Raw genomic sequence first — 25,955 nt, 5'->3', positions numbered from 1 at the left:
ACATACTGATGAAGAAAAGTCTCACTTTTTATTACTAAAATCCTGCCACAGGGTTCAGTGTTGAAGTGCTCAGCTTGCATCTAGTGATTTTTATCAGAAGATAATTATTACACTGTACTATTATAGATTCTGCACAATTATCAAAAAGCAATATATGATTGTATTTACATGCCATCATATTGCACTTAAGTGAGCTATCACTTACAAATGAGGCTATAAACTACTGCCCATAGCTTTAGATATGGAAAACCTGTCCTGTTTGGTTTGATTCACACGGACCTTTGAGAGTTTTCTCTTTCAGTTTAGTTCATTTTAACAGGTGAGTGTGGTGACATTTAAAACAAGTTGCAGACCAAATAAGCTGAGACTGACACTGCATATAGACACTGGCCTTTGCCCTGTGCTTTTGTAAGGACCGAATGTGCTTGAAATTAACTAGTTTAAGTACATGTCTTCAGGCAAGAGTGTTGTAGGTGTTCAGAACAGCCAGATATTAAGGCATTAGAATGCTTTAATTCTACATTAAGGCAGCACGCTTCTTGGATTATTGGTTTTTAGAAAATTACAACCCCCCCCCACACACACACACACACACAAACACACACACACACACAAAAAAAACTTTGAAAAGTTGGGAGGTTCGATAGCATGATAGTCTCAATTCTTATTCTTGATTGATGAAGTTCACTTTCTGTGTTGACTCTCTGATGGCAAGATCACAAGTTTATAAACCCTATTGGGTCAGTTGATTTTGCTTTTGACAGCAAATTACAGTACAAGCCGCTGATTGATTTCAAAACAGTTACATCTGTCTAGGACTGCTGGGCCACAAGGATGCCGAAATAAATTTGACAGCGTGGCCGCCCTGTCACAACCTAATATTGCAGCATCCTGGTCAAAAACAGCAGCAGTATCATTAATCACTGTGAACAAGTTGGCTACGGCTTAGAAGCTCTGCCTCATGCAATGACCTTCTGACTACTATGTTGTAAGAATTGATCTATTTTTTGCATACATTGTTTTGTCCTTTTCCCTATTGGGTATGTGGTGTGACCACATACACTTCTGAAGAATATCCAGTGTATATGCCAGCAACGACAGCAGTGTGCAGATGCTGCTTACCAGGTGTCTGTTGGCATACATGACTGTGCAGAAAAAATGCAGGTCACCATAACAATAATTTTAGTTACCAGTCAGTCCATGTTACTCATATTTATGAGTTTTAATTTGTTTGCATCTGACTTTAACATTAATCAAACAATCTAAATATTGTTATACAGGAATTTAAGCTGATGTAAAATTGTGTTTTGTCAACCCTGTACAAGTACATATACCCTGATATGTTGGTACTATGGGCACTCCTGCATATTCTTGGAATAACTTGATTTGACTTGATCTTTGACAAACAAATAACTGAAGCATGGAGCATCCTGGTAGAAAAAGACATCTAAGCCACAGGCTGCAGAGAGAATTACTCTCCCGGGGGGGATCTCTTAGCACAGTGAGTAATGACGCAATGACCTGGTGAGTCAAAGGGCTGACCTGCCCAGGACAGGGACAGAGGGGCCATGACAGGGACCAAAGGCCAAGAGGTGTAGGTGGTGAGTGTGGGTGTCTCAATGTTTGAGCGTGTATCCTAACTACTGGCTGTTTAAGGGCACATTAAAATGAAGTGTCCTTGTGGAGTCTGTACCTCACTGAGTGTGAACAGGGGTCAACAGAGGGCTTGATCTGAGCCAGCTGGCCTTAATGATGCTGAGACAAGGCTGTCAACCCATTCACACATTTACATCTCTTTTGCACTTCTCCTAAATGTGGAGATGTTTAGAGAATATACGCATATATTTTAAGGAAAAATATAAACAGTGAGGTTTATAGTAACCATAAGCTAATCATACGCTTATCAAAGATAACCAGGACCATGCTTCATATAAGATGTTTTCAAGAATAACAATGGAAAAGCTAGAGAAGAGAAAGCGCAACCTATAAAAAAAAAATACTGGGTCTATTGAGCCCACAAAAGGTTGAAATCCTGGTAGAAACATGAAAAATCACTTTCCTTTTTACTCCCAGACACTCCAAGCCCCTCAGCCTTTTATGACGACACCACCTCCACCACTCCACTGCCAGTTCATTTGCTGAGGGACGGCAACAACATCTGCTGGCTCAGAAATTGATTAATTGGCTGATCGGGCGCCCGCGGTGTAAACTGATTGATTGATCATCTTGCGGTTGGAGATGCCTTTATCTAGAGCCCTGGGGAGCGAACCTCTGGAGGTCCCCAGTCATCTGTCATGTCCAACACACAGGGGAAGATGAAGGAGCGATGAAGAGCTGTGGGTTCATTACCGAGACACGGGGGGCATGTATGGAGGAAGTCTCAGCCAAGATGGGAACAGGGGGCATGTTGAGACAACAATGGGAACATGGGGACAAAGGGGCTGAGGATGAAAGAAAGGGAGAAGATTGTCTGGTGCTGGTTGAGAAGAAAATAGAAACAGACATTTATGAACGCAGACGAAGACTGGAGGGTGGCCAAGGAAACAACATCATAGGATCAATCTTGTCCATAAGAAGCAGCACATTGTTACCCTAACTGGGGAAATTCAGTTTTTGCACTTTGTTGTTGTTCTTGGAGAGAGGTCAGAGTGAGGGGGATGCCAAAAAGTCAGCGCTCAAAGCAGTTGGGGGTATGGTGCATTGCTAAATGGCACCTCGGCAGTGCCCAGGAGGGGAACTGACACCTCTCTAGCTACCAGTCCACACTCTGTGGCTTGATGTGTGGGACAAACAGGAAATAAACCAATTAGGAGAGCTAGACTTTCATGATTCTGATTAATTGTCTAATTTAGTTGGAAGGTATTAGTAATAGCTATCCATCGTTACTGGCTGCTACTTTTTCAGGATCCATGTTTTCTTTGGACCAATCTCCATTCACATCTAATTCCTGAACACATCTCTGTTCAACAGCAAGCAGTGAGAGTAATGGGATACAGGGAGGAGAAAGTGGCAAGAATGCTAGTACGCATTCATTCAGACACATAAACCGATGGCAGAAAATTCCTTTACTTGACAGCAAAGGACACGGTGAATGACCTGAGAGTGGAGAGGTGCATATTGTCTTTGGACAACAGATGTCCCGAGGGACGGAGAGTTAGTGGAAGAGAGATGGAACAACCTCGAGCAGAATGAGGGTTAGCGGAATACAGAAGAAAAGACATTAGGGGAAGATATGCAGGGAGAAAAAGGGACAGCCTGAGGATGTGTTGCTGACATTGGACCACGTGGATGACTCAAACTGCATGTGTCTTACCCGTCTGTGTGCATGTGCCTGCAGCATGTGAATTTTTACCTGCATTCATCTGTATGTTAAAACCAGCCTAGTGTATGTGTAAGTGACTGAATCCTTATGTGTGTGATTATAGCTGTGGACATAATGTACGTTTCTCAATGCTCATGCTGTGCATCAATGCATATTCATTCCACCCAGCAGCAGGTGGTCTTCCCAGGCCTGATGAAGCTGGGAGGGGGCTACAGTCCACCAGCTCTATAGTCTATCAAGCCGATGGCAGCAGATTCAGGGTCACCTCTAATCAACTAGCCTCTTCATCTGAATATATTCCTTTTCCTCTTTTCTTGATATCCCACTTGTCTTTTACTAGCTGTCAACATCAGCTCAATTTAAATTTTTAATTTTCTTCTCTTGGATCACATGTATGCCTTTTAATTTATAATTGACTTGTAAGTATGATGCTTTCCACCTACATGTCAAATCGAGTCAAGGAGTGAATAAATATATATTTTATTTCACCAAAATAATTCCTACTTGTAGATACAGTGCTGTGTTCTTGCTTTGCCTCTCAGGTTATTTAACATTTGTTTAAAGGTCTCATGGTGTATAAAGTGTAATTTCCACATCTTTTTTTATTATAAAGCAGGTCGAGGTGCTGTATAAATCTTGTGAAAGTAAAAAAAAAAGAAAGCTCATTCCACAGAGAAATACACAGCCCGTATTCCGAAACTGTGCCATTAAACAAGTCTTCAGGACTGCCTTAGTGTTGTGATGTAACAACTCTACTTTAAGTGCAGCTATAGTGCCCTTACAGTCATTCACGGCTGCAATGATGGTGCAAAGAAGCTGAGAGCGCAGATGTGGAAGACCTGGAAACGCTGATCAATGAGAGCAGACTGGGTTTTTTGGGAGAGCTAACAGAGAGAGGAGTTAAAACGTAGCCGTTAAACGCACACTATGGTTGGGATAAAGTTCCTTTGATGTTAATGAAATTTGGTGGGATCATTGCTCTCATCTTAAAAAACATATGTGCATTTTTGGATTTGTTTTTTTTCACCAGAGACGAAGATCGCTATCTTGGATTTGGTGTGTCAATTTTAATTTTATGAACAAATGTTTGAGGACTTTAGGATGCACAAAAATTAAGGAAATGTTTCTCCGATGTTCAAACTTGAAATTACTTTGATTTGATGCCACAATTGGGCTTGGGCGTGGCATGTCGGCTCCATGGCGCCCCCCTAATTACTTTTAGTATTTTTTAAGTGCTAATGGTGCTCTTAACTGCACAAAAGGTTTAATATGCAACATGGGGTGCCAGGGCCCATTCAATGATGCAGCTTTAATTGAGTTTGTAACCTTGTTTTGAAAATTGCGTTTGTGCATCAATATTTCTTTCTCTCTTCTCTTCTTTCCATTTATTCCCCTATCTTCTATCCTCTTTCCATTCTCCCACTGCTCCTATATCTCATCCACATTTTCTGATTCTTAAACTCCACTCTTGTTTTCTTTACCCCCATACGTTTAAGTTCTTTCCATCGTTCAATCAAAATCTCTTACTCAAGCACCCTTAGCTGAGCTGGCTGTTCACTACTACAGTAAAGAACCTCATTATTACCATTCTCCTGTAAGAGCCAAGAGGGGAAATACAGAGAAAGATCAAGAAAGGGGAAAGGGGTCGAGCAAGAAAAGAAAATACTTCTCATATTACACATCCAACATATCTAATGTACTAAACCACATACACAAAAACAGTATTTTGTCCAAGGACGCTTGCTTTTCTGACCTTTGCACATCAATATCTGGCCAATTAAGTTTTGAGAGTGAGTGAAAGAAAGGGTAAGAAATAAAAAGAAAAGAAAATCTATTGTTAATGATAATACAGACAGCAAAGAGGTTGTGATTAGTAAATTTACAGCTATGGTAACACTGATAAAACAGGTTTACAAGTGTAACACATTATTACATTTTTAGAAATACAGTTAAATATCCCAACATCACTTGATACAATATGCACCTTTAATTAACTGTCCAGTTGTTGTGCTTCACCTGAATTTTTAGATGACACAAATGAGATAAACAGAACTGAGGTAAGTATTCACCAAAATGACCAATAAAGGAGACAAATTGCAAACATACAAATTAACACTATGACAAACAACAAGTGGCACCATCATAAATCTCCAACACCAACAAAACTCTAAAATCCAAAAAACCCTGTAAAAATCTGTCAAAACTGGCTATGGCTCACTCTTAAATCCACTGAAATGATGGTTTCCATTGAAATGAAACAGAAAGAAACAACTTTTCACTAAACTATGGTTATACTGCTGCAGTGTCTGTGAGTTTCTTTAGCTGTGATGAATGGATGCAATTAAAATGCAACAATCTTTTACTGCATTCACTAATAGCAACATGGAATATATAGAGGAAAAGGAAAAGTCAAACTTTTAAATCCGTTTTTGGAACTTTTTTTTTACTTGGTTGGAAAGTGCACAGATCTAAAATATTCTGTTATTCATTGTGCTTTCATGTGTTATTAGGTCATTTGTTTCTTTTACACAAGTCAAATGCATTCATTGCTCAGACAAAGGTGAAAAAGAGCTCACAGCACAATAAGACAATTATAGTCAGGTTTCCTATATGTTTAGAATAAATGAGGATGAATACATATATAAATACATGCACCGCCCATCGAGGCGGAGGCGGTAAATTGACTGTACAAGCTCTCTTGTCAGAAAGAAGCTTTGCTGACACCAGGATCCATCCATCAATCGAAGCGCTGCTGTATCCCGGACCTGCCGCTGGCCGCTTGCAGTGCCAATTAGCTGACAGGGTAAGGGCCTGGCGCAGTGTGCCAGCCACAGGCCCTGCCAATTAGAGCCTGACCTCCCATCTAACCCTAATACTGGCACGGTGTGTGGGCACCACACCCTGGGCAAGGGTGAGGTATGGCCACCAATATGTAAAGGACGATTGAGTGGACACCCTCAAAGACATGAGAGAGGGAGCATTACAAAGACAGAGAGAGAAAGCGAAAAAGTGGACACATGTATGTACAGTAGTACACTGTCAGCAGGAAACAATCAAAAGGGCAGTGGTGCAGACAGAATATCTGCTCATTTAATTCCAAGACAAAACATGCCCAAACCTCACACACTCAACTTTTTACAGAACTGAAGGCTGAGCTTTGCATTTCCAAATGGCAACAGTAAATAAGAACACAAGTGATGGTCATGTCAGTTTGTACCTTTTCAGTGGCTTTAATAATTCATCATTGTAGATGGTATAATCATTGTTTATAAGGTTGATACCAAATCCACAGTGAATGATACATTTCGCCTCCAGGGCTATTTGTGTCTGCTTGTTGGATCTGTAATTGCAGCTCCCCCTCTGGGCCAGTTAAAGAAACTCTGATAATACTGGAGAGCAGTGGTGTCACATTTATTTTACTTTTCAACTGAGTGCTAGCAGTTAGTGTTGTCTGAAATAATGTTTGCCATATGCCACATGAACAGATAAAGAAACAAAACATTCAGTGCCATAGAATATCTGTAACAATAGTGTAAATATCAGACATTAAAGCTAAATAAATACTTGAGAAATGACTCAAGTCTCAAGGGCTGTAAACTGTTATGGAGAATCTGATAGGAAACAGGCACAGGGGCTGTTTTTGCAAAAGAGGTAACACTGGTCTGATGTGATGGTTGCCAAAGTTCAAACTGCAAGAACCTGAAAATGCTCTTGTTCTCTTTAATATGTAATGGCTTTGGATATCATCATGCACAATAGTGAAGGTATTATATCACTAATCAAAGTGTGTGGCCTACAAATAATATGTTGTTCTTCACAAACTGGAGGAACAATCAGGAGGAACATGCTGGTGGTCCTGTTTGTCTAAGGTGCCTTCAGTTTTGAGTCAGTATGAGCAATGCCACATCACTCGTCTTCCGTAACACATTCACAGAGCAAAAAAAAACACCTGAAAGATCATTTTTAAATACACGAAAATCAATCAGATCGACACATTTGTTGAATCATGTTACAGCAAGCCTGGCAAGGGTTACACTTACAAAAGCTCAGAGAACTGGAGTCACAGATAGGATGCAATTTTTCCTTGGAGAGCTGAGCATATGCACAATATATGTAAATCACAGTGAACCACTACCTCTCTTTATCTCCTTCAAAAGTAAAAGACCCCCCACACCTCCCCGCCCCCCATCTTCTTTATTCTCTGTGATGTAGAGAGAAAAAATAATACGTTTAGAGAAAAAGAAATGTATGCAATGTTTTTTTCTTCTTTTTTTAAATACCACCAGCGGGCACCAATTCCAAACCCAGCAAGTCTTCTTTAATACCTGGGAAATTAAATTGTCAGCCCATTATCAGTCAGGTCCAGTTGGCTGTATCTAAAATGCAACAGTGCCTAACTGAAGTACGTAAGATTTTAAAAAAAGAAAACAAAAAAAACAGGACATTTGCTGGAGACTGCAGTTCTCAGTGGGGTGGAGGGGAGAGGAGTACTGGGGCGAGCAGAGAGGGACTTGCTGCATTTAAAATGTTAAGCTTCACCCAAAGTAATTTTCAACCCAGCCAAGCATCAAATGGAACACAGTTTAAGGAAAGAGTAGGTACTGATTTTCTCCAGGAGCTCTGACAGGATGGACATGGTGGATGGGTGTGTGTGTCTGAGTGTGTGTGTGTGTGTGTGTGTGTGTGTAGGGAGCAAACAAACATTTTTGCTATGCTGGATTATCACTTGCTGTGAAAGCCGAGCTCCTGGAAAAATTGTGGGACTTCACATTAGCTACTGATCTCCATATCAGCAGACATTTCTTTTACTTTCACACTGAACTCACTTCAGTATTAATGTTTATTATAAATGCTGTTTACGGTGTATTTCCATTTATCATATTTGTAAACAGTTCTTTAACAGGCCTGTATCTTTATTTATGAGCTGCCAAGAAACAGAAAAAGGTATACTCAAATATGTCTACCTGTAACTCATATGGTCAGTCAACCATTAGAGCAAGGCAATAATTTCACTGATTTATCCATGAACTGTACCTAGGCAAATAATCATGCTTGCACTGCCAACATCCCTATACTGCTGTGATATAAGGTGGCACTTTAGTATCACATTACATCACAGCTGGTTATTGTCACAAGTACAACAAACCGTACACCCATAGAAGCCGGTGCAGCTAGGTTCATTTTTCCAAAATATAAAGTGGAGTTATTGTAATTAGTGGAGGTGGTGTATAACATTGCTGAATATATTATTGCACGGACACTGGTTAAAACATGCACACACACAGAGCAGGGACTCTCGTCAACTGCATAGAAAACCTCAGTTGCTGAATTATTTCTTCTGTTTTTAATCAAATAAGCTCCTATTAAATGGAAACCAACTAACAAACGCTACTAAGAAAGCCCTAGAATAGATCTGTTAAAAAACTCAGGTTTTCATTGGCCATGTTTTATGTGGATGTTTAAACTACTGTGTATGATTTATGAATTATGGCCTTTTCCTGATAGAGAGGTTAACACCTCCAGGGGTTTCTTTCCCAGCTTCTATGTCTGAGCATTTTCCTTTGACACGTTCCTTCTGTTGCACATTTATACTTTATACTGCTGTCTAATGTCTCTCAATGTAAGTGTTAGCTTAAGGTATCAAATAGGAAAAAAGGAAACGAAAGAAGTAAACATATGATCTTAGTGTTTTAGACCAGTTGCCAACAGTAGACAAAACCATTGCCGCCAGGTAGACCCCACCTAGGCCTCTGTTTGGGGCTCCAAAAGATTGATGACTCTTGGTTTGATTGAAAAGTCTGCCTCGGGGTTAGAGCCTGCGTCTCGGTGAAACGCTGTGACCAGTGATTGATTAGACACTGGGCCAGTTTGGCTCTGCAGGGAGCACAGTCGTTGGAAATCAAAAGAGGGAACGGGTGAAGTCTGTGATTTCATTAAAACACAGATGTGTGGACTGACAGATGGCTGTGGACTGAATAAGTTTATGACTGGTGTGCACTATATCTCTCTGTCAAAACTCATCATTTGTCAGTACACAATGACAAGATTACAGTTTATTTATATTGACCTCAGTCAGTCACTGATCTTTTCTGCTTTGACTCCACTGCAAAGAATCCCTGATTCCTAATTGATGTTGCTGGGAAATTAAACACTAATTGACCTGTTCTCTAGTTAAGGGTTTATTTGTGTGTAATGAGTCTAATAAGTAACTCTTTGATGAGGCCATATTGACCAGATAAAGCCAACAATCAGAGCTCTTCAACAGCAGGCTGGCTGCTCATGAAATCACACAAGAAATTATTCTGAATGACCACATGATGAGAAGATACAGTCTGTTGTCGAGCATGTTGAAGACAAAACCACACAATTTAACCAGATAGAACCTTGGTTATGTGTAGCCACTTCAATCTCAGAAGTAAAAAAATGGACAAGTAGGCATAATCAGCATAAAGAGTGAAATTAAGAATAACAAATACACTTTCCCAAAAACTATGGATCATAAAAGGCTCACTTTAATGTCAATCATTCAAACATTAATTATGTCTGCTTGTTTTCTATCCTTCCAATAGTTGATCAAGAATGCAGAGATGAAAAAACAGGCAACATAAGTCCATGCTGAAAACTCAAATTTACTGTACTGCTGTTCTTCTAACTCCATAAACCCTTTGTGTGCACCGGTGTTTCCCTTTCTTTTACTATGGTTCCCCCTGAGTGGCAGAACATGTGTGAGCGCTGACACTGAACACGCTAGCCTCAGACAACAGAACCCCAGGAACCCAAACACAATGACAATGACAACACACCCCTGCCTACACTGCTGTGAAGTTTCAATTACTGGTAGACTTGGTGGCCGGCTACTGCCAGTCAGCCTGACAGGGAGGCGAGTGACTAGTGGTGGAGAAGCCTGAAGGACAAGCACTCCCACCAGGGTGGTAGGAACCATCTCGAGCCGAGGCTACACTCAGTGTGAGATATATTAAAACACATTATGTTGAATTAAATGACAAGACTGTTTGCTAAAGAAACAGACATGAAAAATAGTTTTCTTCAACTAAACTAGCTATTACACTCAATTCAAGGTTGGCAAGTTGGCTTATGGTCAAGAGTCCTAGGGACATTTGAATCAAGAAAAACCCTGTACAGTATAGAACAGGGGACATTCAACATTTGCATGACAAGGAAGAAAATAGTTGCAAACTTCTTATTTTCACTATTCTTACCAAGAATATGATTTATGACAAATTTGTGTCAATAGCTTTTAAAATATGCTGAAATTAAAAGGCGGTTTGTATATGGCAAGAATCAGAAGCGGTAAACAATAAGAATGAGAAGGAATCTAAATCAATAAGTCTAAACACTATCCAACCCTAGTCTAACCCCATGTCTCGGGGCAATTCACCAGAATGGGTGTCACTGTAATTGGTGCAGCTATGGTTGCGGAGGTTATGGTCATTAAAGGTGAGCATGGGGAGGCATAACTGCTCACAGCATCGCGCTCATTGTGTGTGAAGTAGAGGGGGCAATGTAAGGGGTCCTGCTGCTCACCGTGACCTGTATCTTAATGAGGAGGGCAAATCAATACCGCGCTGGACAAAAGAACACAACAACTACAGCTGCCATAGACAAATGTTTTTTCAGTGGCAATGAACATGAGCGTAGGGTTAAGGTCAATTCACATTAAATCTAAACAATTTTTGTTTTCCCTCTCCTTGCAGGAAAGCAATCCTTCTTTATGTTTTCTATAAATCATCTTACACTTTATGAAATCACCCTGTTTAAATGTGATTTTTCTTACTAGTCACAAACAATATATTGCCAAAACATATTCGCTCAAAGTCTCTGGTTTAAGGCCATTTAGGGACATTTGCTGCATTCTATCCCCGTCTCTCTGCCTGTGTTCTGTTTCTTTCGTCCGTCTATATTAAACCAACTGGAAACTGGGGAGCACAGCAGTCCTCCACAGTTGGACAGATGGATTGATTGATGGCAGATGCAATGTTTTCTCATGCAGTCAGTGTTGCTCTAACTTTTTTCTCTTCCCACCACACTGAAAGAGCAATTCATTTGACAGCAAAACTGGTCGTGGGCTTAGATAAATCCAGCTGTTTTTTAAAACACTTTCACACGCTAAACAGAATAATGTGTCACTCCCTAAGAAGAGCTTATGAGTCAATACTGGATTGTTGTTAAAGTTGCTTTACTCAATATTCAGACCATTGATATAGCAGCAGACACATATTTGCTATGTAAAGATATAGTGGAGGAATGAAGTCTGCAAGTTAGTGCATGTGACCTTGAAAAAAAAGGTACAATGTTACGCACGTTAAGAAGTTTTCCTAACAATTTACCTATCATTATAAGGGTACAGCACTAAAGCATAATTCTAACATCTTTGTGTTGTGATATTTAGCCAACCAGGTAAATATTGTATGAAAGCAAGAATGAGGAGACATCCTGAATGAACAAATAAGCCTTAATCTTAAACAGTGATTATTGCTCAAGGCCATAACAGTGTAGCCTATAAGATAATACATGAGGTGTTACCAGGTTTACTGGAGAAAAGGACTGAACAAATCACCTCTGAAAGCTCTATCAGCCACCAGATTATGGGCTTAATACAGCCAACAATAACCGCTCCCTGGAGCTCTTTCTCAATCAACTTATTGATTTTGCCCAGCAATCAGAACCAGTTCCTCCTTATATCACTGATGCTTATGTACTTGTAAATATAATATGTTGGGTAACATATTCAGAGGTCTTTTACTTAACGAGAGAGGTACTACATATTTTGAGTTGAATATCTAAGCAGATATATGTGTCACACTAAGACACAGAGGGGCAGAACGACAAACATGCAGGGGACAGGGACATTTTCACACCTTAAAAACATATATTTTTTATTTTATGTCATCAAAGATGGGCTCAATGTGAGTAGCAGACAAACACGGAGTGTAATGACAATGGGTGGGAGATGTCTTGGGCCAGAGGCTGCCTTTTTAAAATGGAAGTCTATATCCAGTTGAAAAGAACAGTGGTTGTGTGGAAGCGTCTGACTTGACAATTACATGAGTGGTGTGCACTGTGCCTCCACTGATAACCCGTCGGATTCTATTAAAACTTCCAGCACTCCAAAAGAATTCTCAAACTGAGGAAATTATCTCACAGGCACGCACACACATTCACACAATTCTGAAACCGAAAACCCTCCGACAATGACTCTTCTGCTGCATTGTGTGTGCTTTAAGGAAGTAGGGACAAATTGGAGGGAGAATAGAAACCATCAACTAGATTTACACTGTATATGGCTGTGTGTGTGTTTGCTCAGTCTCATACTGAATGCATAGCCACTGCAGTGCTACTATCTGTAGTCTCAAAGGCTTCTAATGGCCCTAAGTTAGCTCGGAGCCAAAAGCAAAAGTTTCAAAGGGTAAAGAAGGAAAAGTTCTCTAGGACAAGGTGGAGGAGCATGCAGGCAAAGACACGCACAAGGACTTTCCTTTGTGACAGTTCAGTAAGACCTACCACCCACGATGCTGCTCATATATTACAGATACAGAGCAGGAGTAATATTCCTGCCTTTCCTCCCCTCCTCCCCTCATTTGTCCTGTCTGCCTATGAAAACCAACAGAAATTAAATTACAGAAAACTTACAACTGAAACGGCTGTCTTCACAGATGCTGAAGGGAAAAACACATCCCATCTTGTGTCTCCCTTTTCTCGCCGACCTGTCTTGGCGCTTTTCTTTCCCCTTTTGTTTTGATCGCCGTTCCAAATGAGGGATCCCACATACACTTGTCCTGCGGCTTAGAATCACGTCAACCCTCCTCTCCCTCTCTCTCAACAAAATGATTCATTTTTCTATTACGACGATGAGCGTGTGAAATGAGCTATATAATCAATAGCATAGGTTTGTAAACAGCAGCCACACTCGAGGGAAAATGTCTTTTCTTTCTGAAAACAATATGCTGCGTGTGTGCGTGTGTGCGTGTGTGTGCCTGTGTGTGCCTGTGTGTGTGTGTGTGTGTGTGTGTGTGTGTGTGTGTGTGTGTGTGTGTGTGTGTGTGTGTGTGTGTGTGTGTAAAGGAATGCTCATCTGACAATGTTTACAGGGGCAATTTACAGGAAAAAAAGACACAGGCTGCACAAAATGAAGGTAGCTTTCAAATTAAAGCAGGATGAACAAGTATAGCTATGGAGGAGGACGGAAATATTGAACCACAAGATGTGGCTACAGCAAAGACGTGTTTACTTACAGTTCAAAATGAACATAAATTGTGCTCTAAATTTTGCATTGCATTTGCATGTCGATAAAGTTTGGATGTCTTGAAAATAACTACGAAAAATAATAGAAAAAATGTTGTTATTTAACGTATCGGTGTGGAGGCAATCCCAGCCCACTTTTTCCAGTTCCTTTAAATATCTTTAGTATTTTCGTATTATTATAATTATACTTAAAGAGATAGAGAAAGAAACACTTTCCTTTGGTCATGACATCATATTGAACATAAATAAGTTGACTCAATAAAATATTCACTTTTATAGCAGCAGGGGTCCTGTTTGGGCAAGTCAATGGTAGGGGGGAACACTGCAGTAGCTACTATAAATCAACATGCAACTCTGTAGCAGACTTACATAGAGTTGAGCGCGGAGTCTCTCATCCTCAGTGGCGATCCTCTCTCTTATTACAGCCTGCTGAATGCTCTCCTGGGCCACAGCCCGCTCCATAGACAGGATCCTGGACACTTCGTCTTGAACCTGGGACTGAGCATCATCCTGAGCCTGGGCTGCTGCTCGGTTCTTCTCCGCCTCAACCCTGTGGATCATCAACAAACATTTTTTTTAAACCAAAATGTTATATTTCTATGATGTTTATGAAAAAACTGCATGTAAAACACAAATGTAATAATAATGCACCTCATTGTACAGGACTACAGTATAGTATAAACTTGCTATTTTTCCCCTACAGCCATCTCTTTAGGAAATGACTTGCTACTCATATTTTCAGTGGACAAAATTGTGCAGTCCACAGTGGACTATGTTGCAGACCAAGGTCCCTTTATGTCGCCTTTAGTACAACATATCTGTACATATGGTGAACCATAAGCGCTCCTTTGCAGATATCTTAATTTTTATTATTGAAAATATGTCTAGTAGTTTCCAGTAGGTTGTGACAGTGTATTACAGTACAGCATACTTGATCTAATTTATATGTTTTGTATTATTAATTAAATATGTATGTATTTATAAATTATTTTATTTATTTATCATAGTTTCTTTTTTATTTGTTTTTCTGTTGAATTATATTTAAAGTTCAAGAAAATAATGTCATTGTTTTTTTCAAATGTAATGAGTTCATTAAGTTTTCAAAGTCAGTGGGTAATCACGTTAAATTATCTTGATCAAAATAATCATGGTTATGACTTTCGCCATAATCGAACAGCCCTAATTTCTGAGTATGCACCACTCACGTTTATACGCCGGGCATACTGCAATTTTGCCATGCCTCCCATAAGAATTAAAAGGTCACAAATGCAATTATAGTGCTAATGAAGCATAGATACAGGCCAAATACTTGTACATTGATTTTCAACCCTAATGTCAGACTCATCCATACACATGCACGCGCTATTCCACAGCTTGCAAAGAGGGGGCAACACTGAGAAGTCGAAAAAAGAAAAATAAATTAATTACCACAGTCAGTTGACATCTGTTCAAATCAATGTATATAATTACCACTAAATTTCCATTCAAGAGGGATTTGATTATTAATGATAGAAAGAGAACACTACTGTTTTCCCCAAACAAGAATCATCAATCCAGTGAAGCACTGATATAGACAGAAGCAGTACATTCTCTGCAGACACAGGACTACCATTTGAACCCTGTCACTGGGTCCTCATAGTTGCCTAGCAACGCACTCCCTACTCGTCAGCGACTGTGTGCTTGATTGTAGAAGAGAAGAAATGTCCCTGAAAGTTTACCTCTGCAAGGAATCAAACAGTAGTGGCAAGGTAGAATAAACACAAAACAGACAGAGCAAGTGCCTGACTGAATTATGACAGGCTGAATGAAGATATCGAGGATCTTAATAAACTTCTGCTTAAGAAAAGTCCTAAGAGAGTCCTGAAAGACAACAATGCTGAGAAGTAGGCTCCACGAGAGGCAGTTATGATAGTTTTGTGATGCATTCCACAGATAAATGGTCCAATATAAAATCCCTTCACATTTAAATGAACCATATATGAGCCATCAGTTGTTAGATGTCAAACTTTTGTATGATGTCTAGTGTCCTACAAACGCAGAGAGCAGAAGCTACAAAATAAACTGAAGTTGAGAAAAATTAGTTTAAAGTGAGGTTGACTGGACACTGTTTAAAAGATGGATGTAATATCTTCATTGTATGTATTACTACACAAAGTAAATGATCAATTAACAAATATCACTGACATAGACCATAGATACAACCTTAAACTGTACTCTGTTTGTTAATAATTACCTGAAGACTAATATAAATTAATAATTTTTGTTTAGTTTAGCAATGCTAGTTAGCATACATTTTTGCATGGCTAGCCTTTCAGTTTTTATTCTTTATGACTGAATTTAGCCATGACCTTATTTACCTTGGATAACACACTAAATGCTAAGGACTTTAGTTCATTAAATTGGGACATTTTAAGTGCTCGAAACAGTAAAAAGGTAAAATGTTTTCTTAGCTACAGGTCTTAGCCATAGAAATGTATTACAAATGTCAAGGTTCTGGTCTTAACTCAGTTTTGACAAAATGTGTATCTACTGCATTTTGCTTCCTAGGGCAATATAGTGGAGACACAGTTTATTCACAATAGTTTATATCGTTTAAATGGTTACTTATTGGAATTAGATTTTTTGTCCTTTGTCTCCATTTCTTTCGAAGTTCTGCTTTAAAAGGTGCCAATTTTTGTTTAGCTATGAAGTGTTTAACTATATTTTATTCATGAACACTAAAGTTAAATGCATGACTCATTTACAGCCTCATCAGGTTTGTGCATTGCTCATTATGATAATTTAAGTGCACCATCCTGGTGGCAACAGGCATAGACACAGCATGTGGCTTTTTCTACTCTTGGCTCTATCTTTCTTGATATTACAAGCACTCACTTATCTGTCAATGTGAAGGGTTTTCATCTTTTATTCTATTTCATAAATCTCATTCATCCCTTCACTCACCTGTGAATGTAGCCAAAATCTTGACAGTGAGGAATCGTGATGGACAGACTAGTCTGACTGATCACCGTCCCATGCCTTTGGCTTCGAGCAGATGACGGGTTGGTCTAATAAAAATATGTCTGATGTCTTAAAGCTGCTATTTGCCCTGCAACACCACTAAATGTCAGAGAGCAGGGGAGAGCAGGACGAGACAGAGAAAAAGAGAGAGGGGAAGGAACGAGAGTGAGCGGTGGCAACATGACATGTTTGGCCCTGAGGAAGTGAAGCAAAAAGGAGAGTGGGAGAAAGAGATGGAGGGAGACGAAGAGAGACCAGCCATGTCCAGTCTCACAGTCCAGTGGACTTCACACGTCAGCACACTCCATCCATCATCGGGCTCCAACTCACGCACACAGACACACACAGGGAGCTTCCTAATGGCCTTTTACATTCACCATTTCCCCACAATCAACGCCTGCCTGCACTGCTAATGCACCTAAGCTACCTTTACTCAAGAAGCTGTTGCTATTGATAATACTATAAACAGAGAAGTGACAGTATACAGGGTTTTTTCAGAAAGGGATTTTGGTGGTACTCATGTTGGCCAGCATTAGAAATAAGACCTTTTGTCACATTAAATGTCAAACCTTTTGGCAAATGTACAGTATATTTAAACACTACTGTATAGTCTACTACAAGCAAGCGACAGTACAAGAAATACAGTACATGTACAATGAGAAAACAATTCTGCCAAAGCCAATTCATATATACCATACCTGATGAAGCTTTGTTACAAAAACTTTGTCTGCACTCATTAAATTATTTAACGTGCAAGTGTTGAAAGTGTGCAGATGGTTTAAAGGCAACCAGCATTCTCCTACGCACCTGTCAGCAACACTGACACTCAGGAGTGCAAAAGTTCCTTTTGACAAAGTTGAACCATACTAATAGAAAGGTATACTCATTGAGGAAGGTATTCTTAAGCCATTTTGCCAATTTATATAGCACAAAATTCACAAAGCACAAATATTCACAAAAAGGAAATTTCACTTTCTTACAATATGGGACCTTTAAAAAGAGAAAAACACAATCATACCAAATATTACTTTGTTATGGATGGATTTTTTATGAATCTGCCACGAAGAACATACAATGTACTGTATTCGCTCTACTTATTACCTAAAAGTAAAACAAAATATGTCAAGTGTTATGGTGACCAAAAGCTACAATCCGGACAAGTAAAATAATGGGGACAAAGAAAATAGACAGCCTTGCAAAAAAGTCCCTCGACTGACTTCCTCACAAGTGCTAACTCAAGCAAAGACTGCTATCACTAGCTGGATGCTATCTGTCTGCTTCACCTCTATTGCTTTCCAGTCATTATTGCCCTGTCCCTGGGATATTGGACGCATTTTTCATTCAACTGTAGAAGATTGGCACTGGGTAAGAAAGGGGGGCTTTGAGGTAGAGAATGGAGTCAGACAGAGAAAGGGAAAAAGACAGTAGGGGAGAGAAAAAATATCATGTTTTCAGAGAATAAGTAGATGATTTTTGGCCCGGTACTGGATAGAAAGAGAGGATAATCTTGGCCCAGTAAACTGTGTTTTGATGGCTCAGTGGATCTAGCCCTGAAAACAGAAAGATGGAATGACAGAACAGGTGAGGTACCATGAAATTGAAAGGGAGTGGAGTGCAAGTGGGTCATGTTGTGTGGGTCTTTCCAGAAAAGTAACTGACTTTTTTCAGGAGATGACCCTGAACAGAATATTTCAGGGGACTATTTTTTAAACTGAGAGAGATTAGATCCGTAGCAGAGTATAGGAAAAATGCATTGGTTGTGTTGCTGAGATGCTGAAACTTAAGTGAAGCTTTACGAGTGTATACAGTATATGTGTGCATATACACACTTTCCAACAACAAAGGTAAATGCAGAGATGGTAATCGAGATATCATCACTTATTACTCCACAGAGAATAATTTCAAATATTAACACCCTTGCACTAATATCACAAAAAAAAAATGTATTCATGTCTTCTACCTTTCCCTTCTTTAGCTCTTTAGCTTCTGTTTCTCCCCTCAGCTCTTCTTCGTCCATTAATGCATCCTGTTGTCCACCTGCCATCTACAGAAGATGTGAAGATACAGTCTGCCTGGCATGATGGCTTCTGACAGACCTAACAGTCTAACAGTGCGACTCAACCCAAGTGCCTCCAAACAAAGGCATTTAAAGGCCCAATGCAATATTGATGTAAGGAATAATGTCGCTGAATGCTGCCTATGAATATTTTATGGAGCTAAGCACGTTCCTTGACACACATGCGCTATCCTCACACATAAACACACATACTGTATACCACACCTGACTGTGCATGCTACGAAATGCTGGGATAGTTATAATTAGGAGGAAGCCAAAGAAAGGACAGTGCAGTGAGAAGATTAATTTAAAAGATCCCCAAGTCTGCAGAAGGATCATAAGAGCTATTTTGTACTCCCCCTCTAAATTGCCAACAACTATGAAGCGATAACGACAATGTTCTTGTGCTATGCTCAAGCACACCGTCACAACTGAATGTCGTCACTCTCACCTCTGCATTTGTTTTCTTTTTAAATATCATACCTACTCATCATACTGCATAAACTGCAATTTGGTCTGATGATTATCATTCTGTATGGGTAAGGGTGTCTTATGGAGCTTAAACACTCGGATAATATTCAAAATTGTTTGAAGTTTGTATTGAACTCCGTCCAACAGATTCCATCTGTTCTGTATAAGACCAGCTCGAGAGAGTATTTGCTGGGAGATTGGACAGAGCCAATAACCATTACTGTTCTACTGAACAGGTCAGCAGCAGGCTACAGTACTGAAACATGCTGACAGTGTTTTGTTGAAACTGCAGTTGAATGACTGCTATTCTGACACTTAAAATGTCCTTTACTATGCATTATACAATTTAGTATACATGGTAATGGTATTCTTTATGTTTACTATAGTATTGCTAGGTGGTTGCTAGTTTGTTTTGGGTGTTTGGCAGGGAATGAAAAGACATTGTTGTAGTTGTTTCCAGGGGGTTTCTCGCATGTTTTGCACGGTTGCTAAAGTTGGTACTAGATTGGGAGTAGCTTGCTAGGGTTTATCAGATGGTTGATTGGCATTGTTAGGGTGTGTGTCCATATAGCCTTTTTTTCTCTAGCAGAAAATCAGAGTAGTATATGGGTTCTGTTTCCATTGCAACAATATCTTGACAACATATCATCACTTACCACCGTTGTTTGATTGACTTATCTTTTCTTTCTTTGTTGTGATAGTTTCTTTCTGACATATTATTACATCTAATTATTAAGGAAGGGATCTCTGCGCGTGTGCCTGGGAGTGTGTGTAAATCGTATTTTTTATCTTATTTTGTAATACGTTTCTGCTTTGTAATATTCTGTTGCTGCTGTGACAAACAAATTTCCCCGTCTGAGAGACATTAAAGGTTTTCTGATTTTGATACTGCTGAGGACCAAATTTGGTACAGGACATCCCTGGAACAAGCAGGAAAAAGTAACCTATCCATAGTTTTGATGTTCCGTACAGCTTTGCTACAGTGGCAGGGCTTAAATTACAAAAATGTCATATTCTCCTGAATGCTTTGTGCTGTTGCAACCACATTTAGTGAAGCTCGGATGTCTGAGTGGTCATAAAAGATCTGGTGCCAAAAGTAAGCATTACAGCAGCATCATCCAACTATAAAGGTAGGAAGGAAGGAATCTCTGTTTGAACGTGTATGTATGCATGTATGACTGTCCTTTTCATTTCTCAAGAACCGTTTATCTAATCAACCCCACACTTCGCAGGTGTATTGCTAAGGACCAAAGACAGTGCAGTGTTGAGTGTGAAGTTGGTCGTATGAGCGGTTCTCAAGATGCACTTGGGATGGGATCAAGCAATCGACTTGTTCTGAACGGGCACTGAGCTAGATATAGGAACTTCCCAATTTGGAAAGATGTCTTGAGTGCCAAGGTGACGAGTCCCGCTCCATCTAATATATAATTGGTTACTTTAGGGGTCACTTGCTGGTTGCTATGATGTTTTCTATGGTTACTAGGGTATTTCTAGTTGATAGCTAGGGGATGGTTGGATTCACAGTAGCTGCTAGATAGCTAGTTAATTGTCCGGTGCATGAGGTGGTCGCTATGGTGATTACTATGTAATTGTACTGTGTATTGTCAGGTTGAATGTCTGTAAAATACTTTGTAAACTTGTTTTGATAAGTGCTATGTAAATAAAGAATATTAGTATGATTATTATAATGAGTATCCAAATTATTAATATGATTATCATATCATTACTGTTATTCTGGGTGAGAGTGTGTGAAGTTGCTAAAGTGTACTATGTTTTTACAGTAGTTACAGTAAGAATATCATGCCTTCAGAGAATGCTCACATGGTTGCTGATTCAGACACATTTCTTACTGCCCAGACACAATCCTGGCTAAATCAGGTTGGATTCAGGAACTTTTTGTTTTTTAATAACGTCCCAACTTTCTGTTAAAAATGAGTTAGATGGTTGTGTTTAAGTGTATGTTTTTCGAAACAAAGGTAAAAGATAAAAAATAAACAAACTGTAAACATCTGTAGTCTGGACTATCTGTCTGCATCTGACCTGGGGGCAATAAGGAATTTAACAGGCTGGCTGCTTAACGGGAAGACAGAAGCTCTGGGAGAAGGTCAGTGTTCTCACTCAAAAGTCTGACACACAATTATATCGCCAACACAAGACGATTGACTGTATGCTGAAATAATGGGCAGAAGTTTCATAACAACAACTAACCTTTAAGTGTTAGCGTTGGACACTCAAACACATGCATTTCATGCACAAGAGGAGAGACTGTGTGAGAGAAAGGTGGGAACAAGTCATGAAAAAGAGGAAAGAAAACAGAAGAACAGAGAAATGGAGAAGGGTGATTGAGAGACAGATAAAAAGGGGCAGATGGGGAAACACAGGATGAGGTGAAATAGAAAGATTGTGGATAAGGGAGGAATAAAAAGACAAGATAGGGAAGGAAAGATGGATAGAATCCAGAGAGAATAACCCAGAGAGGAAAAACTGGATTGAGTGGTGACACAGGATGAGTTGGGTTGCAGAAGAGACAGGATGGTGTAAGAGTTCTCTCCCCCTCATCCCTCCTCTCTCATCCTTTTCTCTGCGTCGTTCTGCTCTGATGACTCACAGAGAAGCGGCAGAGGCAAATCTGCTCCCTGCAGCCGCTCCTTGCTACAAATGAGTTTAGGCTGCACCCAAATGAACTCCTCACAGAGCCTTTACTTCACTCCGACCAGAGCAAAACATGCAAAGCCAGATCTCTGGAGTTCATTTATGGCCCTAAAGCCGAACAGAAGAAATACTGCCATAATCTAAACACCACTGTTGCTCAGAATTCCCCTTTTCTATGTTCCCTACACAACAATATTGCACAGGATAGAATGGAGGAATTATACTAAGTGTGGAAATAATTTGATTTTACACAAAAGCAAATTGAACGTGTGCCGGTACCTTATGGAGGTCTAATGTCCTTTAACAAGACATCATTTTTAGCCATTCTTAGCAGTCCCTTTAACTGCTTTTTAATTTACCCCATATTCTGTTGTCAAATAGAATAAATTAATTATTTATGTTTTTTATGCTGAACGTGACCTTGAGATCTTGGCCTTATGTATCCTGTGTGTGTACATGTGAGTGTGTGTGTGTGGGTGTCCTTTTCCAATGACCTGGGGGTTCAAAATTCTTTTATTTTCTTGTGATCAAGCTGTGCAGCAGTTTCACCGCAGGGTTCTATAACTAGTGAGGCACTGTGCAGTCTTGTTAGATGAGCACTGATACTCTCACACACACAAAATATTTTACCTCTTACTTCAATTTTTCAGCAATCCAGTTTCCTTGCGGAGTCTTCCAACACAGCAAAGGACACAATCTCTATGCCATGTTTGCTTTCCACAAACCAAAAACTCCCTGTAAATACTGCCTGCACTATGGGAAGGTCAAAAACCATTGCGATTTAATTATCGTTTGACAGCCCAGATGACAAAAAAAAGCACTGCGTTCCTCTCATCTATAAGTTAAGAGAAAGAAACAGTCACCTTTATCTGTAATAATTACAAATACGTCCAAGTGCAGTGCTAAAAATGGATAAGAAGTGGAAGAAATTTTCAGTCCTGAAAGATGGTGGTGTATTAGTGTGAGCAAAAAGTTTTATGTTAAGTCTCTGTGTCATGGTTTTGTTTTGCTCAAAAAGAGAAATGTATAGAGCTGACTGTATATAGCTTCCACTGTCCATGTAACTTACTTTACTGAATATGAATATAAGTCAGTATAAACCAGGCAGGTGTAACAGCATGTGGGCAACCAGCTCACATCCTAACTTGTCACATACAGTACGAACGCTTTCTCAGGACCCTTAGTGTCACTTGCATTATATGCTTTTTCTAACCAGAGAAGATACTGAATGATGCGGTTATGGTCAAGCTTGAATTGTGATCAGATGCAGGTGCAAATCAAGCTTCATGTAAAAATTAGTAAATGTTTGTTGGGTTTTCTATTCAGCACATAGACAGTCTATGGTTCAGCATCATTACATGCTGATGTCTTTTCTAATACACATCAATTCAATAACAAAATCTACCACTGAGCTGCGCCGTTTAAGCTCGCCTGAAATCCCAGAATGCGACTTGACAGTTTGTTCCATGTATTGGTGTCTGCCATCTATTAGCTAGGAAGACAGACACACACTCAATCAATCAAAGAACAAGAACAAAAAAGGAAAATCTAAACAGCACTCGATGCCACATTAAAAACTGATATTAATATGCATCTAGTCTACACACAATAACATATGTACACACAAGTGCTGGCTAACTGATGCCTGCTGATTTACCATTTCATGTTCATTTAAGTCTTCTTGTGTGAAAAATTCAGCCTATGCCAAGCACAAACAAAAATTGCTACCATGATTTCAATTATTTTCAAAGAGGGCGTAATTTTGAGGCACTTACTGCTCAGAACGGACATCAATAAGTGAGCTGCAGGAAGCAGTTACATCAAAAAAATAAAATAACCAGGGGGGAAAAATCAATAGACAAATGATTCTCAAGACCACTATAAATTTTTCTCTTCTTGAAGGAGCCTTAAAAACTAGGCTAATTGCTAGGCTAACACCACCTCCTCCTGGATATAGAAGGGTTGTGTTTTTTCCCCCCATACAGTACAAGAGTGCGTTTAGTGGCTAATCACAGTTGTTCATTCACTATTGTCTGCTGGAAATCACCCAGGCCTATTAAAGAGGGGACGCAACACGATTATTGGACATTATGGCTTCTTTAGACTCAAAAAGAGGAAAAGAGAGGACAGTAGAGGGGAGGAGAAGTGTGCTCCTTACATGAACAGTGTGTTTCTTCATCAGGCAGGGCTAATGGATCACCTACTCAACACCCAGGAAATTACCTCAGGATAGCACCCTCCTTTCTCAGGCATGATTAATTGATCCGGAGAGAACAAGAGAAAGAGAGAAGTAGCAGAGATTGAGGGACAAAAAAGTGCTGATGTGCTCCGGAAGAGAGGCAGATTGGAAACACAGTGGGGATCCGAAAGACTGGTGCTGACCTTTTTGACTATTAATGAAAGCGGAAAATGGTAAATCTGTAAATGTCTTTGGTTTCTAATGAAATCCCGGAACAGGAATTGACACTAGGTGCAGTGCCCTGATTCAATCCATCATGATCCAAAGAAGGAAGGTAGGGGAGAGAAGAAAAGAAGAAGAGGGGTCAAGAGAAGGGGAGAGGAAACGCACACCTCGCAGGGAACACCAGAGGGTCTGACTTTCAGCAAACCCAGGAATCTTAATTTCAACTCCAAAAAAACTAATTATAGCAATCAATTTACTTCAGAAATCAATTGCACGAGAAGTTTTTGTGGGAGGTCATAAACAAAAAAGCATTTGTGCGAGTGCGTGTGTGTGTGTGTGTGTGTGTGTGTGTGTGTGTGTGTGTGTGTGTGTGTGTGTGTGTGTGTGCATATGTCTAACCAGGCTTGCAGCTCTTGCTCTGCCTTGGCCCTATCCTGCTCCAAGCTTTTATAGAGCTCATTGGTGATCTTCTTCCTCAGGGCTTCTTCATCAACTAGGGACAAAAGGAGAAGGCGAAAGAGAGTTAGAGAGAAAGATAGGTTTTTAAGTAAACAGCTGTTGTTTGCCGAGAGGCATATTGTGTTTGTTGAGACACTGAATAGAGTCATACGGTTTAAAAAGTAAAAAACAAACAGAAAAGAGACAAGGTGGGCATTTATTCAACAGGTGTTGCATTAATTAGAAAATGTGTTGTTCAAAATAAACAATTCAACTTTAATGATTCAAGGAGTCTGTGTTCTGCTTGAGCAGATTGGTCTGGGTTGTTACTAGAGCTGCAACAATTAGTCTATTAATCGATAAACAGAAAAATAATCTGTGACTATTTTGATAATCAATTCATCGTTAAAGTCAATCTTAAAGTAGAAATATAGTTCCAGCAGAAACAGCAAGGCCCTTAGATATTAAAGGTTCCATACTGTGAAAAGTGAGATGTCCATGTCTTTTTTTTCATTATTAAGCACATAGCCCGTATTCAGAAACTGTGGCTTGGCTATATTTCCTTAACACACACACAAAGAGGCACACATATCCTCAAATAACAGCACTGCACCACTCTGCCAATCTACATATATTCATGTCAGGATCATCATACATGTATGATTTCATGTCTCTGCCGGTCTATCTTGGCAGGTAATTAAGCATGAAAGTAAAGATGCCAGCCAGCGACCAGGCCAAAACGTGCTCTGAACACAGAAGTGCCATGCGGTGTGCGGCGACACTGCAGTGATGTGGGGAGTGTCTGAGTGTGTCAAGATTACTCTCCCACTGCATTAGTTAGATAGGATAATCCCCATTGTCAGAGTCTATTATTACCTGGTTACATGTGGTAACAGTAGGCCAGTGGACACACATACACAAAAACCTAATTCCAGCTAAATCCAATGAACACTAAGACCTAAAATGTGAAATGGCATTTCTTGTTCATCATCTTGGTGTTGCGGCTTCTATTGAAAATATACTAAGTTAAAAAAAAAAACAGACAGAAAAATTGCCTTATTACCACGTAACGTGATTTCAGTATCACTACAGTAAAGCATGGGGAGCCAAACAAACAATTATCGATGCGAAGTTAATTATTTTTTTCATTAGATACACTTAGGATTCGGAATCAAGTCCATCTACATTAGTTTTACTGTTTTGACAGGAAAAAAGATAAATTATCTTCAAGCCCCAAATCCAGATAAACATCATAATCTAATTAAATGTTTTAAATATTACATGACTCAAAGCCAGTCCACTAGTTGTATTGGGCATCTTTTTAAAAGGCTTTTAAGATGCCCTGTGAA

The 25,955-nt window shown here is 39.6% G+C and overlaps 1 protein-coding gene across 1 annotated transcript in view; it reads right to left on the bottom strand.

Annotated features, from left to right (window-relative positions):
• Positions 1-25,955, bottom strand: part of chchd3a (coiled-coil-helix-coiled-coil-helix domain containing 3a) — a 70,127-nt gene that overhangs the window by 34,904 nt on the left and 9,268 nt on the right. Inside the window, exons 4-5 of the mRNA XM_083935587.1 lie at positions 24,568-24,661; positions 13,955-14,135 (exon numbers count right to left, since the gene is read on the bottom strand). Of these exons, the coding sequence (XP_083791713.1) occupies positions 13,955-14,135; positions 24,568-24,661 (275 nt within the window). The remainder of the gene's footprint in view (positions 1-13,954; positions 14,136-24,567; positions 24,662-25,955) is intronic.

This window comes from Echiichthys vipera (assembly GCF_963691815.1).
Source record: "Echiichthys vipera genome assembly, chromosome: 20".
In the NCBI taxonomy this organism is placed as follows: domain Eukaryota; kingdom Metazoa; phylum Chordata; class Actinopteri; order Perciformes; family Trachinidae; genus Echiichthys; species Echiichthys vipera.
This window is presented reverse-complemented; position numbering and strand designations above follow the sequence as displayed.